General features: G+C 39.8%; 1 protein-coding gene across 1 annotated transcript in view; it reads right to left on the bottom strand.

Moving 5' to 3' along the window:
- SOBP (sine oculis binding protein homolog) overlaps window positions 1–13,373 on the bottom strand; it is a 114,264-nt gene that overhangs the window by 80,920 nt on the left and 19,971 nt on the right. Inside the window, exon 4 of the mRNA XM_023923902.2 lies at window positions 9,265–9,416. Coding sequence (XP_023779670.1) covers window positions 9,265–9,416 — 152 coding nt within the window. The remainder of the gene's footprint in view (window positions 1–9,264; window positions 9,417–13,373) is intronic.

Here is a 13,373-nt window from a genome sequence, read left to right as displayed (position 1 = left end):
AGTTTTTTGTCTCATCTCTCAGTTACAGTAATCATAGGTGTTGTTTGTAACAGTAGTAGGTAACAAATTTTCCAGTAAAAGTGTGATTTTTAAGTTGACAGTGTCCCTTTAAGCTTATGCACTTCTTCAGTTAACTATGCCAGATTTACTCTCCCCTTTCTACTTTTCCTTGCTCAGAGGTATACATACCATCTGTGCATCTAATATGGTGTTCTTAAATAGCCTCCAGAGAGATTCAATGCTTCTTTTTTCCCCCTTTCTAAACTTCCTCTTGTTTAACCCTTCTTCTTGGTATTTTAGAACCTCCTCTTTCAGAGCTCCTGGTCCTTCTTGTCTAGGATGAAGTTAGCACCTTCACACACTGAAGTCAGGAGTACAGCTGCTTGTTCTTTTAATGCATTAGTCAAAACTCACAGGGAGTTGCCTTATCAAGGCAGTGATATTGATAAATTTCTTTCTGCAAAAGGAGGCATGAGACTGAACCATTCAACAACAGACAAAGCTGACCGTTATTTTAATACTACACAGTGAAATAATTCAAACCTTTCTCCCCATAAATATTTCAATGTGGGTGCACTGTTTTAATCTCTAGATTAATCTTTTAAGACTTACATTTAGTTCTAGGAGCTCTCCTCCACCTAATTTTTCGTAGCACTGTGCACCACAACTGTAAAGGCCTGGGGGCTAAATTAAAAATAAGTTAAAAATAAGAGTTATTGAGACTGAGTTGTTGTTTGATTTCTAACCCAACAAGTTTCCCTTTTCCTTTGAGATTAAAGTTTAAGGCAAAAAAGGCCCACAGGCATACAGGACACTGCAGTGCTGCATCCATCTATGTGCAAAGAGGAAAATTACTGCACTTGGCCAGTCTAATGGAGATGCTGAGTCCACACTCCCCAGGAAAGCTACACCAGGCTGCCATGCCCCATTAAAGACCCTTTCCCTCGCAAAGCCCAGAGAAGGGCTGGAGAGATCTCTGCTCTGCTTCTGAAGTAAATGGACAGCAACAGAGCCACGTCTCCCCCTCGTCCTGTGTGTGCCAGCCAAAGGACTGGCTCCTGCCTGAGCATCTCTGCCAGCCCCTCTGTGTGACAGAGACAGGGTCTGGCCTCCTGCTTCTTAGGCTGGAGAGCAAAAAACCAAAATCATCTAAAGACACATGCTCCGCACCTCCAAACCCATCAAATGGCTGTTTCTAAATATTACTAAACAGATGACTACATTTATTTTAGATACAAAATTGCATCAAGTCTGACAACTCACAACATATGTTTGCTTTCAACCTAAATTCAAATAGGTGAGTTGTAAATGCTTGGGGGCTTGACAGAGCACAGCTAGTCACTGAATTTATCTCGTCACCAAGTGGTCAAATATTATTGGAGAAACAGTTTTCTCCTGGAAAGACATTTTACATTTTCAGACTTTTGCTCTATAAAACCCACCTCGTTCCTCCATCAAGTTTAACGCTTGCACAGTGAGCACGGCTTGATTTATGGCAAGAAACTGACTTCAACTAACAATCCCCAGTAGTACATTTTCCTGTTCATCCAGCAGATTATAAGTTATATCCATTTGGCCTCTCCTAGCCTCATTTAAACTCACAAGGCCAGACTCAAGGTTAATGGGTGTAAGGGTGTCTTCAGTCTTCCCATAAACCAGCAGACGTTTGCAAACAAACCTAAAAGGGATGAAACTTTCCTGGCTAGAAGGCTAGAAGGGGCCAAAAAGACAGACAACGTGATTTACTCCCTTGGTCTGACTCAGTTTCATCCTTGAATTTATTGCAAGATTTCTATGGCTGATGGAGGGGAAAGTCGCCACACTGGGAGTGTAATAGAGTGATTAAATACAGACTGTCAGCTGGCAAGAAATGTCGCAACACCACTGAACTGCTGCCTCACCTGCACAAATTACTTTGCCACTTGCAAAATGTGACAGCAATATCATCTCCTGAGACACTTTAGGACTAGAAATTACCTTCCACCTTCAGCTGGGCCCCTCAGGTTTTTTACTTCTGCCTACTGAGCTACCCTGCCTGGGTGGAATTTTGCCCCATTAAACTACACCAGTAATTCCAATTTCTGTATTCCACACACCCTTTCAGAAAAGTGTATGAATGGTGTTGCTCACAACATTGTTCCTAATCCAAACACATTTTTGAAAACCATATTTGCTTAATTTTGGTTTTCAAATAAAAATATATAGAGTGAAAAAAATACTCAACCTCCTTTTCAATATTTCCCCAAGTTAATGAGCTGACTGATAAATGAACAGATGCCATTAAGGCAATAATTTATTCAAATGTCATGATATTTTTGAACAAACATTTAATATGCATTTCTTTATTTGCCCAGCTCATATTAGTATTAATGATTGATGTGTTCATTAGGAAAGGGAAGAGTGGCACCAAATACAGTCTGTGCAAATTAGATTCACTTTGGATATCTACCCTAAGCTTTTGTCAGAATAAAGACTGTTCTTGATGCTCATTCTGCATTGAGCGTGTGAAAACAAAGCTGGAAGGTGCTTAATTTCATACAAAGCCAAGGTTAATCTAAGGCAACCTGAGCTGAGACATGAAACAGAGGACAGCAAAATTTTTTTGAGCAATTGGCTAGCTCACATAGGCTTCAACCAAAGGGATTCAGAGGTAAAGTAAGCACTGGTGTATATTATATCTGCTCATTTTCTGAATGCATCATTGTAATTCATTTAAGCTCTTAAATCAAAAATCCCTTGGTGATGTAAAAATGTCGTGGATGCAGACCATGAAGTCTATCTTGCCAAACTTCTTAAAGGAGTAAAACGTATGTTTATCCTCTAGTGTCCTCCTCTCCCCTTCAAAAATTCATCCTAAGTGATTTAAGACCTCAGCAAAGCTCTTTAGTAACCTCCAGAAAAATGGCTACTGGCCATATTTCTCCCTCAGTCACTCTGCAGGTAGCAATTTCTTTCATTTCTCCAATACCAAGGTGTCAGAACATCTATTTAAATCCAAACCATTGCTCTAAACTGCATTCACCCAGTGTGCAAAAAACTTAAAAGCATTTCCAGTCAAGTCCTAACACAATTAGTGGTTTTTGTTGTACCATCTGTATGTAAACAAAACCTGCTTCTGGGAAAAAGGAAAAGCGCAATCATTGAAGCTGTCCAAAACTGATGTGAGGACACCTCACATAAACTGGTAGCTTTGTTTGAATCAAATGCCTGCCCCTCAAGAGGCAGCTGTAATTAGCATATTCATCTTGATATAACCAAAGCAGCCAGAATGCAACACGACTGATGTAATGTGACATGGTGGTTAAAATTAAAAGTGAACACGCCTTTTAATTGGATTGGCTACCTGCAAGTGATTCAGACAATGGGAATTTGATTCAAATTTATAGTATTAAATGGCAGCAGATGGACATTAAAATGTCCATTGAGTTTGCAAACTGACAAGCACGCTGGGTTTGCCAGATCCCTTCATTAAGTCACTGGTGGCATCAGTCAGGTGCTGCTGCCCATTTCATTGTTAGCAGCAGCAATACATTTTGCTTTGCTGTGGGTGAGCAGCGAGATATTCTGACTGATGGCCTCAATCGGTTAATTTGGAATTTCATTTGCCTCCTCTAATCACAAAAAATCCTAGCTCTGGTTTAGGGAAGCAGTTCTATGAGATCTCTGGGTTTAGCATCCTGTAAATAACAAGGCCAGCTGATGACAGCAAGACAATGATGCCCATCTTCTTTCTGACCAATCCCACCCATCTCTTTCACAGCTCAGGATTCTTTTAATATTTCGGTCTCTGTTCCAGATTCTTGGTCACTACCTGCAGCCTTCAACCCTCCACAGACTTTAAAAACATCTTCTGAATGAGGTTATTTTCCTTATGCCTCCTTCTCCAGCCAGTTCCTCAAGGAAGTTTGCAATTGTGCCCCACACTCAAGCTGTTTCCCCTGCAGACTCAGCGTCTCATCTGCGTTCACTCATCAGCGCTCATTTATATCTCAACAAAGCAATCACAGCTATGGAGATGTTTGTTGTCTTTTTCCCCTCTACCTTCAAGCATTTGCAAGAAACCTTTCTAATTGGCTGCTGTGGCAAATACACGCATGCACACACGCAGATGTGCGCACACAAATACACGCACGCACGTTCGACGCAAACCCACAGCGGCAGAAGCAACTTCATGAACCATTTATTAAATCCTGCTTTTCTCTACAGCTCCACAGAACCAAATATGGACAACTGCATGCAAAGACGGTGGGACACCTGCTCTGCACTGACCTTTCTGAACACCTGATTAATGCAAGTTAAATCTCTAGGAGAAATAGATTTTCTATTCAGGGCCCCATGTGTTTCAACTATGGAAAGGGAGACTAAAGAAACAGCTAAGCTTTTTTTTTTTTTTTTTAATCAATTTTCTAAATTTCAATGAATAATAATCACTTTACAAATTAAATTTTGTAGATGCATAAGAAAAAGATGAAAGTAGCTTTTTTTGCCATTACTCATTGACTTAACAGTGAGATCGTTGTTAAATATCTCTCATGCACTGTTAGGCTGCACAATTAAGCTTGAAATCCAGAGAACTTTCTCTGACAATCCTCAGTAATAATTCTGGGGAATTATAGCCTCTGTTTACTCCCCATTTGTGGTATGGGTTTGTATATAAATGTCCATATTATCACTTAGTGATAGATATTAATTAACAAAAAAAATTATGCGGGCAAGAGCACTAAAGAAAGCTTTATGATGTTGCATGCTCCTTTTCATCTTTAAATATAGCTTGAAAATGTGAGGAGTCATCTAATGCAATCAAGCTCAGAATTAAATAAATGTGTATGACTTCTCACAGCTCCATTTGATAGTTCACATTCATTTTTGCCACACAAGATGAGACAAAGGACCCTAAACTACATTCACTGTCTGCACTATTAACACACAGTATTGCCCATCACTGCACTTAACAGGGAGAAAAGGGTCATCCTTGTTTACCTCTGCATGGTGCTAAAGAGTAGCTTACCTTTACTTCTTGATTTATGTCTTTCTGTTTATAAGTGTGAATGAAATTGGACTGCACTGTAAACAAAAACATCTATCTTTCTTCCTAATTGGGAGGCAGTGTGAAGCAGGGACAAGGTCAGGTATAAAATACTGCCTGAGAATCTTGCAGTCACTATGTCTCCAAAGTCTTCATCAAATCAAGTAAATTATTCTTTAATGTATCTGTGAACAAAGTTTATAACCTCTGTGAAGTCAGTCCTAGTTCTATGTTTGGCTATTTGGCCATAATAAATTTGTTTTCTGACCCATTGAGTCAAACAACTTCATTTCAAAATTAATCTTCTCAAGTTTCAGACTCACTGGACCCAATTATGATTCCAACCATTCCCTTTAAACTTCATATTCTGAAACTTGGTGGTCTAGTGCTTTCTGCTCTTACATGACTCTTTGGTACTTAACTTTGTATTAGTTGGCCTATAAAATTAAATCTAAGAAGGGAACATCCAAATCTTATATCTTTGGTTACTAACATAAGTCCTAAATGCTTGCTTTTCCAGCAATAGTTCCTTCTAATCGGTATTAGTATACAAAACAAGCTGTCATTACACAGTATTCATTATGTGTATTTGACTGGGCAAACTGGACAAAATAGGAGCAGGAATGCAGATTCGGGTTATTTTTATTTGGGGGTGGCAGTGGTAGTATTTTTAGGTTTCTTTCTAAATTGGATCTTGTCTAAATACTTTCTGCTTTGCTTTATGGGGTAAAAGCCTCAATTTTTTCTTAATCAATCTCTGATAATTTAGATAAACTTATTCTGTTGAGAGAGCCTTTATAATTTCAAAACATATATATTTCTATTCTTGCAAGGCATGGCTACTGGCTGACATAATTTTAAATGGTCATGGAACAAAATTTGCATTTCTTATAAGAAAGGCAACTTAAGGTTGCACCAGTCTTTTTCCTTACAAACTTCCCATTCCAGGCATGAAGCTCTCTGACAACCCTGGCTGTGCATGGATGCAGAGGATACAGGGGCCCAGCTTCTGGAACACAGACACAACTCTAGCAGGACAAAAGGCAGGAAAGACTGATGGGCACCTCTGACTTAACTCATTGGGCTCAAAAGCTCCCAAGACCAGGAAGGTACCAGCTTATTGCAGTGTCTTACTACTCCTGCTGAACCTAGTGCAGGAAAGTGCTGGGAAGGAGTTAGAAGTTGGGAGCAGCCAGTGCCTAGCTGACCTGGGGCTTTGTGGAGCACTTTCAGGGCACTTCAGTGTGGGCTCATGTCAAGCCTTCTCCCAGGTGGGAATCTGCAGCATGCAGCACTGTAGTGTGCATTTGCCCTGTGTATGGGAAAAAGATTTTTTTATTAGGATTCTGAACACAGCAGTTGTCATTCAGGGATGGATAATTCACAGCATTACTTAGTGCTGTTTTGAGGCATTAGTGATGACTAATTCTTTACTGCTTAAACAGTCCTATCATCTGAAGCAAGCACTTACTACAGCACTTCTTATCTAGGGGAGGGAGGGAAGACTGCTTAACATGATCCATTAGGAAACTCAAGCTTTAAATAAAGTGACCACAAAGTCCTATCAGCTCCCAGAAATGCAGCAGCTGTACATATTTAATGTAATACAACACTATATTGTGGCAGAGATCCACTGTTTAAAACATGCATAAGGCAGGTGAAACGTGACTGTTTTGCTCCTCTGTTTGAAAAATGAGAAAGTGTAGAGTGGTATAACTCCTTAAAATACATAAATAAGCATTAGAGTCATGGAGAAGACAGGTAGGCTGTTGGAATACAGTAACAGAGCAAGGGTCAGCAGTTAAATCTGAAACTATTGCATCCTAGTTCTTTTGATCTTATTCCTCAAGACTCCATTCTGTCACTAACAGGGGAAGTGCAAAACCAGAAGGGCGGGGGTCTGCCGAGTTCTACTGTGCTCGTTTTAATTTAAAATCGACACTTCCCAAGTATTCTGTCCTGGGATCATCTAATCATAAACATACATGCAAGGGGCAGCTACAGATTTCCTCTGCTCAGTCAGATCCTGTGAAATTCCAGGTTCCACATGTCCAAAGAGAAAGAAAATTTAACTCACTGGCTTAGCTTTGAAGCAGAGCCAATCAACATGATAATGTTTTCTCACCATGTTTTGCCAAGTCCTCCCACATGACATTTTGTTAGTTTGAAACCTCTTTAGTGAATAATAGGACATTTCACTGGGATATGCTGATATATGAAAATATTAGGAACATCTATTGTGTTTATATATATATATATGTATGTGTGTGTGTGTGTGTGTGTGTATACATACATACAAAATAATGAACACAGAGAACTTTCTGGATGGAAATACTCAGTGTCTTCCAGAAGAAGTTAACAGAGGTGTCAGAAAGGGAACCAAGGAGAATGTGAAGCTCTAATTCATCCTTTTCTATAATACAAGGACAAGGAGGCCTCCAATAAAGCACAAGGGTAATAAATAGTAAGTCAGGTAAAAGGGAACTTTGTCATATACTGCCTCACTGATTGAATTCATGGTCATAAACTATTACTGAATTCTACTACTAATGGGTTACTAGAAGGTTGTAGTACACTTATGCATTATGTTAACACGCATTTACTTTCATTTAGTGGGAATCTAAATCTCTTATTTTAGAATCTAAGCTGAAGGTGAGAAAGAATACACCAAGTTCTTTCATCTGCCTCTCCAAGGTTTCCCATATTATCTGGTACTCATCAGTTCTGGACACACAGGACCACCTAACCAGGATCACTGACAATGCCTCCATTACTAAGAAGTATCCTATCCATGTAAATTTGTGACTGGAAATCACAGGAGCGTCAGCTGACAGAGATCTGCATCCTGACAGCCCAGAGTGTCTGGACTGTGCCTTGCACATTGTAAGGCACACTGAACTGCATGTGTGCACATGCACATACATCCATGTGTATGTTTATTTTCAAATGAGGAGCATCTAAGGAGTGCGTGTTTCTCTCCTCTACACTTCTTCTAGATAAAAAAAAATGTAAACAGCACTCTTCACAGAATACTCATGTGACTTTTACTTGCCTGTCTGCTCCAGTAGACACTATGAGCTTGATTCTCCAAGACTGCCACTAAAATTCCACTCTACTGATTTTTGCAACCTAATTCTTCAGGCTTTTTTTTTTTCCCCAGGATAATGTGACCCAAATTTATAAAGGAGGTTAATTTGCTATAACATTGTATCTTGAGTCTAGAATCCATATGCACTTATTTGTTATTATGACAGATGTAAAAGACCAGATTTAGAGACCTGAAGTCAGTTTGAATTTAACAGGCTTGGAATGCTCTGTAGCATGAGGGTAAATGGCATCTTTAGGAAACCAAAATGTAAAGTGTTTTATGAATGATAAACATTTCTAAAACTATGAAGTTACCCAAAAGACTCACACTATTAAGTACTAAAAGAACACCAAAAGTTACGTTTTTAACAACTAAAAATTTGATGTGTTTCTTCTCTATTTTTCTTTAAATGACATGTTACAAATTCTGCTGCAGAAAAACAGCTGCTGAAGTAACCTGGAGGGCATCTTCAGGCACTGTGCTTCAGTGATTACAGCAGTTTTTGTAGACATTCAATATTAGGATTGCTTTCTAATTTTAGACAGGGTTAAATTTAAATTGAGTAGGAGGGGCTTTCACGTTACTCTAGATGTTCTAACACTGCTTACCCCAACCCAGAAATTGTATAGCATCTGAATTTTGTAGCAGTGATAAGTTATTAAAAAATATAAACTTTGAAAGAATTAAACTAGATTTCACTAGCAGCAGCAAAAAGATGTCCAGTATTGTGATGGGACTGAGACTTAGGCCGTAAAAGCATTTACCCACTGGCCATGATCCCAATGCCATGGGACTTGGTGGCACTGTCATACACAACCATTCTCTATTTCTTTGACACTTCCTCTTAGTTGTGTATGTGTAGGAAGTATCCTGAGACTCTAAGGCCAAATTTGGAGTCTTATGTTAATGCTTATTAGTATTTAAATTCCCTGACTCTCACAAAACCCAAGTATCAAGCTGAGAGAAACTGAAAGAAAGAAGGTTAGTAAAGGGCTGACAGTCCAACAGACAATACAGATGGAAAGTGGTGGGACTAGGTGAAACAGAGAAAACAAAAGAAAAGAGTTTCTATTAGAAGCTAAATGAGACTCAGGCTGGGCCTGATTAAAGCCATGTCAATGTAGGTTATGTCTTTCCTTATTTCTCTTACCTTGTTTCTCTTGAAATATGCTCTTCGGCAAGCTGCAAAGCACTTCTCGCTGCAGAAGCATTTCACTTCACTTCCCATACTCAGGGAATAGCGCTTGATTCCAACTTTCTGGCACCAGGCACACATTATTTGTACATTTGACACATCATCTTCTACAACAAAAATATAAGAACAATGTTTACATGAGATGCAAACACCTTCCTCAGACATCTGCACACTTACTCTTAGATACAAGCAGCACCAGCTCATCTTATTTCTGACTGCCTCACTGTCAGAGAGCAGAACTGTGCCTGCCTGTGATCACCAGCTTCGTCCCCAGGCAGCCAGTGACCTGTGCCAGCCAGACTTAGCAGACTGGCAAAGCTTCTAAAATGGCTGGAAAAGATGATCAGCTTCAAAAATTGTGCACTGCTGAAAATGTCTGGAAATCTCAAGAACTTTTTAGCACGCTTAAGAGCGCATAACTCTTTATTAAATGAGTAACCAGGGCTGAAGGTTTACTGGGTATTGCTGCTTTGTTCTTATTACTTACAGTCTGCTGTAGTGAGTCCCTGAGATGCTCTGCTCAGCAAGCTGGTGATAAAACACAGCCAAGAAGGTGCTGCACCAAGACAGGTCTCTAACACAAGCCTTCTTCTAAATAAGAAGGAACATAAAACACCCCTTTTCTGTATTATTTTGAAATGGCTAGCATACATGGGGAGCTTCTGTGTGATTTCAGCAGTCACAGAAACATAGACTTGAGCAAGGCAGAAGTTGCAACACTGTGGCAAAATCTGCCAGGTTACTTTTCAGTCATTATACTCATTGGTCAAATTTTAATTCAGGCAGAGTTCCCAAGCCTCTTTTGAGCTCTTCTCTAACATGTGTTACAAATGTGGCATGTATGCCTTCTGCCATGTAAAAATACCCCACAGCTTATTTACTAACTTGCAGCAATATCCTTATGTGGTCATCATTCCCACCTCAGCTTCACAGAAAACAGCAGTGAACAGTTAATCCTACTAAACAGATTAAGTCATTAACTTAGCAGGAATCTTTCTGTCTTAAAATGCAGAATTCTTCACTTCTTATGTCCAGTTTATGATACTGAATGACCTTTCAGTTACAGACAGCAGCCATTGTCTAACTTCTGGGAAAAAATATCCCTGGAGACTAATTGTTAAAGCAGTTCCTGGTCCATGAGCTGTGGAGAATTCATAGCTTAGAGATTCTGTCATACAGCCATCCTATTTCCCTATAAAGGATTTGTTTTTGAAGCTACGCTGTCATCGTTCTGTAAAATTATTGGCAAACTAATTTTTAGCAGAGTGATTTGGCTCCTTTCCCTGACTATCATAACTCAGAACTACGTGCTGTATTTTACTCACCTTACTGGAATAAATATTGCCAGTTTAATAACTTTTTCCCTTCCACAAATTGTGTTATGATTTACAGCAACAAATAAAATTCTACAATGTAAAATAATGACCTTTTAGTTTTAATCAGACTGTCTACCTTTAAACTTATATTTAAAGCCAAGTTATAGCACAGATTTGTGTCTAATGTATTGTATCAATTACCCTTTAGAGTGGGATTTGTCAGCATTATAAGTGCCTTCATATACTGAACACGAAGGGAAATCAAAACAATTTGGCCAAAATTATCACTAGCCATCTCTAGGGCAAGAAGTCTGCCCTGAGCTGGCTGTAACATTAGCAAGGCACACAGGGTGCTGTTGTAGTGGCTGTGCATGGGATCATCGCCGCTTTCTCTGCAGACTGGTCTTGTCCAAGATGCCAACTACTCCAGCACAGACCAAGAGCTCTTCCCCCCCCCATTCTTAGCCTGAGCCATTTGAAGTACTTATCTTTTACAAAGGCACCCTGATTCAGCTACTTTTGCACCATAATAAACCAATTCCTTACAGACTGAACATGCCTCTTTGAATGTACCAGGACAACAGGAGATCCTCTGAATCAAAGGAACCAGACAGCAGACACTTGTTTCAGATAACAGTAACATATATTCCCCTACTGATAAGAAGCATTTTATCTCTGGAAAAGAAAAGATCTACCAGTGATACCTTTCTAATAGCCTTCATTTCTGGTGAGAGGAACTCTCATAAATGAAAAAAGAATATTATAGAGCTGAAAGAGAGTTCACTGACAAAGTAGGCGCTGAAGTATCTCTTTTTGAAACGGGTTAGCTTGTCCAGGGCAGTTTTTAAGGGGAAACACAGAGATGCACCACTGGGATTCTCAGGGGCTTTCATGAGTGATTTGATAGGGGAACACCTCAGCTATCATTCAATTCTTGTTCACTGATTCACAAGAACTGTCTCCCATAGATGATGAGAAAGAAAGACCCACACAATTGCTCATTTCTAATTACACAGGCTCACAGCAGCAGCTGTTTACATGGAAAAGCCATGTTATTTACTTCTCTGCACTCTTCTGCAGGACAGTCAGGCTCAGCCCACCTCTTCTACCAAGGACCCCCTAAGATACATCCTGGCAAGGGGAGGAGAGGAGAGGGAGAGGGACCTTCTGTGTCAAGTTGCTGTCTTGCCATGCCCTGTCCAGCAGAACTTCACCACTGCCTCACAGAGAATCCTTTGAAGCAGCATGGCTTCACTTGTGATCCACAGATCTGACAGTCAAAAAAAATAGCAGAGAATGGCCTGCAAACTACTACTTCCAGCCACTGTATGCACTTCCAGGAAGTGATATGTGATATCCAGGAGGCATCATAAATACTAGTCAAAATGGTCATCATGTTGAAAGAAGGAAGGGGGAAAGGGAAGGAAATAGTCTAGCTATATAAAAAGAACTCAACTATTTCTCTGTTCTACTCCTTTCTCACCCTAGTCATTAAGTAATGCAATCTTTTTCATTTAATGGTAACAGTAATAATAGAACTAGATGCCTCTTCAATTTAATAGACTCAGGAACACTGCTACAAAAGGATTAACTGAGTTTGGCCATGTGAAGCAGCCAGGAAATAGCAGTACTTCAGAAGGGGGTTCAGAGTACACACTTCCTGGGACAGGACACTAATAAATCACTTTTCAAGCCATCTTTGCTCCCTCACATGTACATTTGCCCAAGTCAATTTTTGATGCAACTCATTCTTTTTGGAATGCAGCTTATCAAGTGAAATAGAAAACATCCAGTATCACATTTCTATGGACCATCAACCAGGTCCAGCCCAACGGGAGGAAAAACTTGGTCTAAAATCAACTCCTTTCTTTCAGCTACAAGTGATGCTAAGAACAGCAGAGAAAGGAAGCCATGCTTGGTGCCAGGGAGAGTACAGAGCTGTGCCCTGTGGGTGTGGATGACAGCTGGGGACAATGACCAAGGTCCAGACCTGACTGCATGCTTTCCTTCTTCATACCGGCTGTGGTAGAGATCTGAGCAGACCTTGTGAAAAGAACTAATAGGCATGTTTTGTTACAGTGTGTTAAGCTTAGTGATCAAAAATCAGGACTGCAACATTGGCTGAAAGTATTACTTCATGTATTTCTACCAGCAGTGAGAAGCAATAATGTAGCCTCAAAACATTAAGACTGTGTGAAATTAGAAAAAAGTCTTGGGATTTGAGTGCTGTCATCTGCTAAACACAAGTTAATAATCTGAAACCAGAAATTCGAATCTTGCATTCCATTCAAGATAAAATTCCTCTCACTTTTTCACAGACCTTTGGTTTTCAAGGCCAAATTCTTTGAAAATCACTTTACCAGATTCCTGCCCTGCTTTCAGGAAAATGTATCAAATCCCTGTTCCTAGAGCGCTCAGCTAGAAGAACTTGCTGCTAAGATATCACAGCAAAACAGGAAATTTCAAATCCAGTAGTTTAAGACTGGCTATCTGTCTTCAATCTCTATTCTAATCTTTTTCTGATGAGAACTGCACTAAGAAAGCTTCTCCACTATAATTGTACCAGTTTATTACATCAGCAATGGTCTCCTTTGCTCATAGTCAGACTTTTGCTGGTAGTCTATCTTAGCATATCTGCTTAAAGTAACATGAGCTCATCCTGACACCGTGCCTACATCCATCATGTGAGCTCTCACTGGAGCAGCTCTTCTGATGAAGATCATTCACTATCACTTTTAGGACTCATAT

Source organism: Cyanistes caeruleus, chromosome 2 (assembly GCF_971803275.1).
Source record: "Cyanistes caeruleus chromosome 2, bCyaCae1.hap1.1, whole genome shotgun sequence".
NCBI classification, from domain to species: Eukaryota; Metazoa; Chordata; class Aves; order Passeriformes; family Paridae; genus Cyanistes; species Cyanistes caeruleus.
Note: the sequence above shows the minus strand (reverse complement) of the source record. Positions and strands in the feature narration are given on the sequence as shown.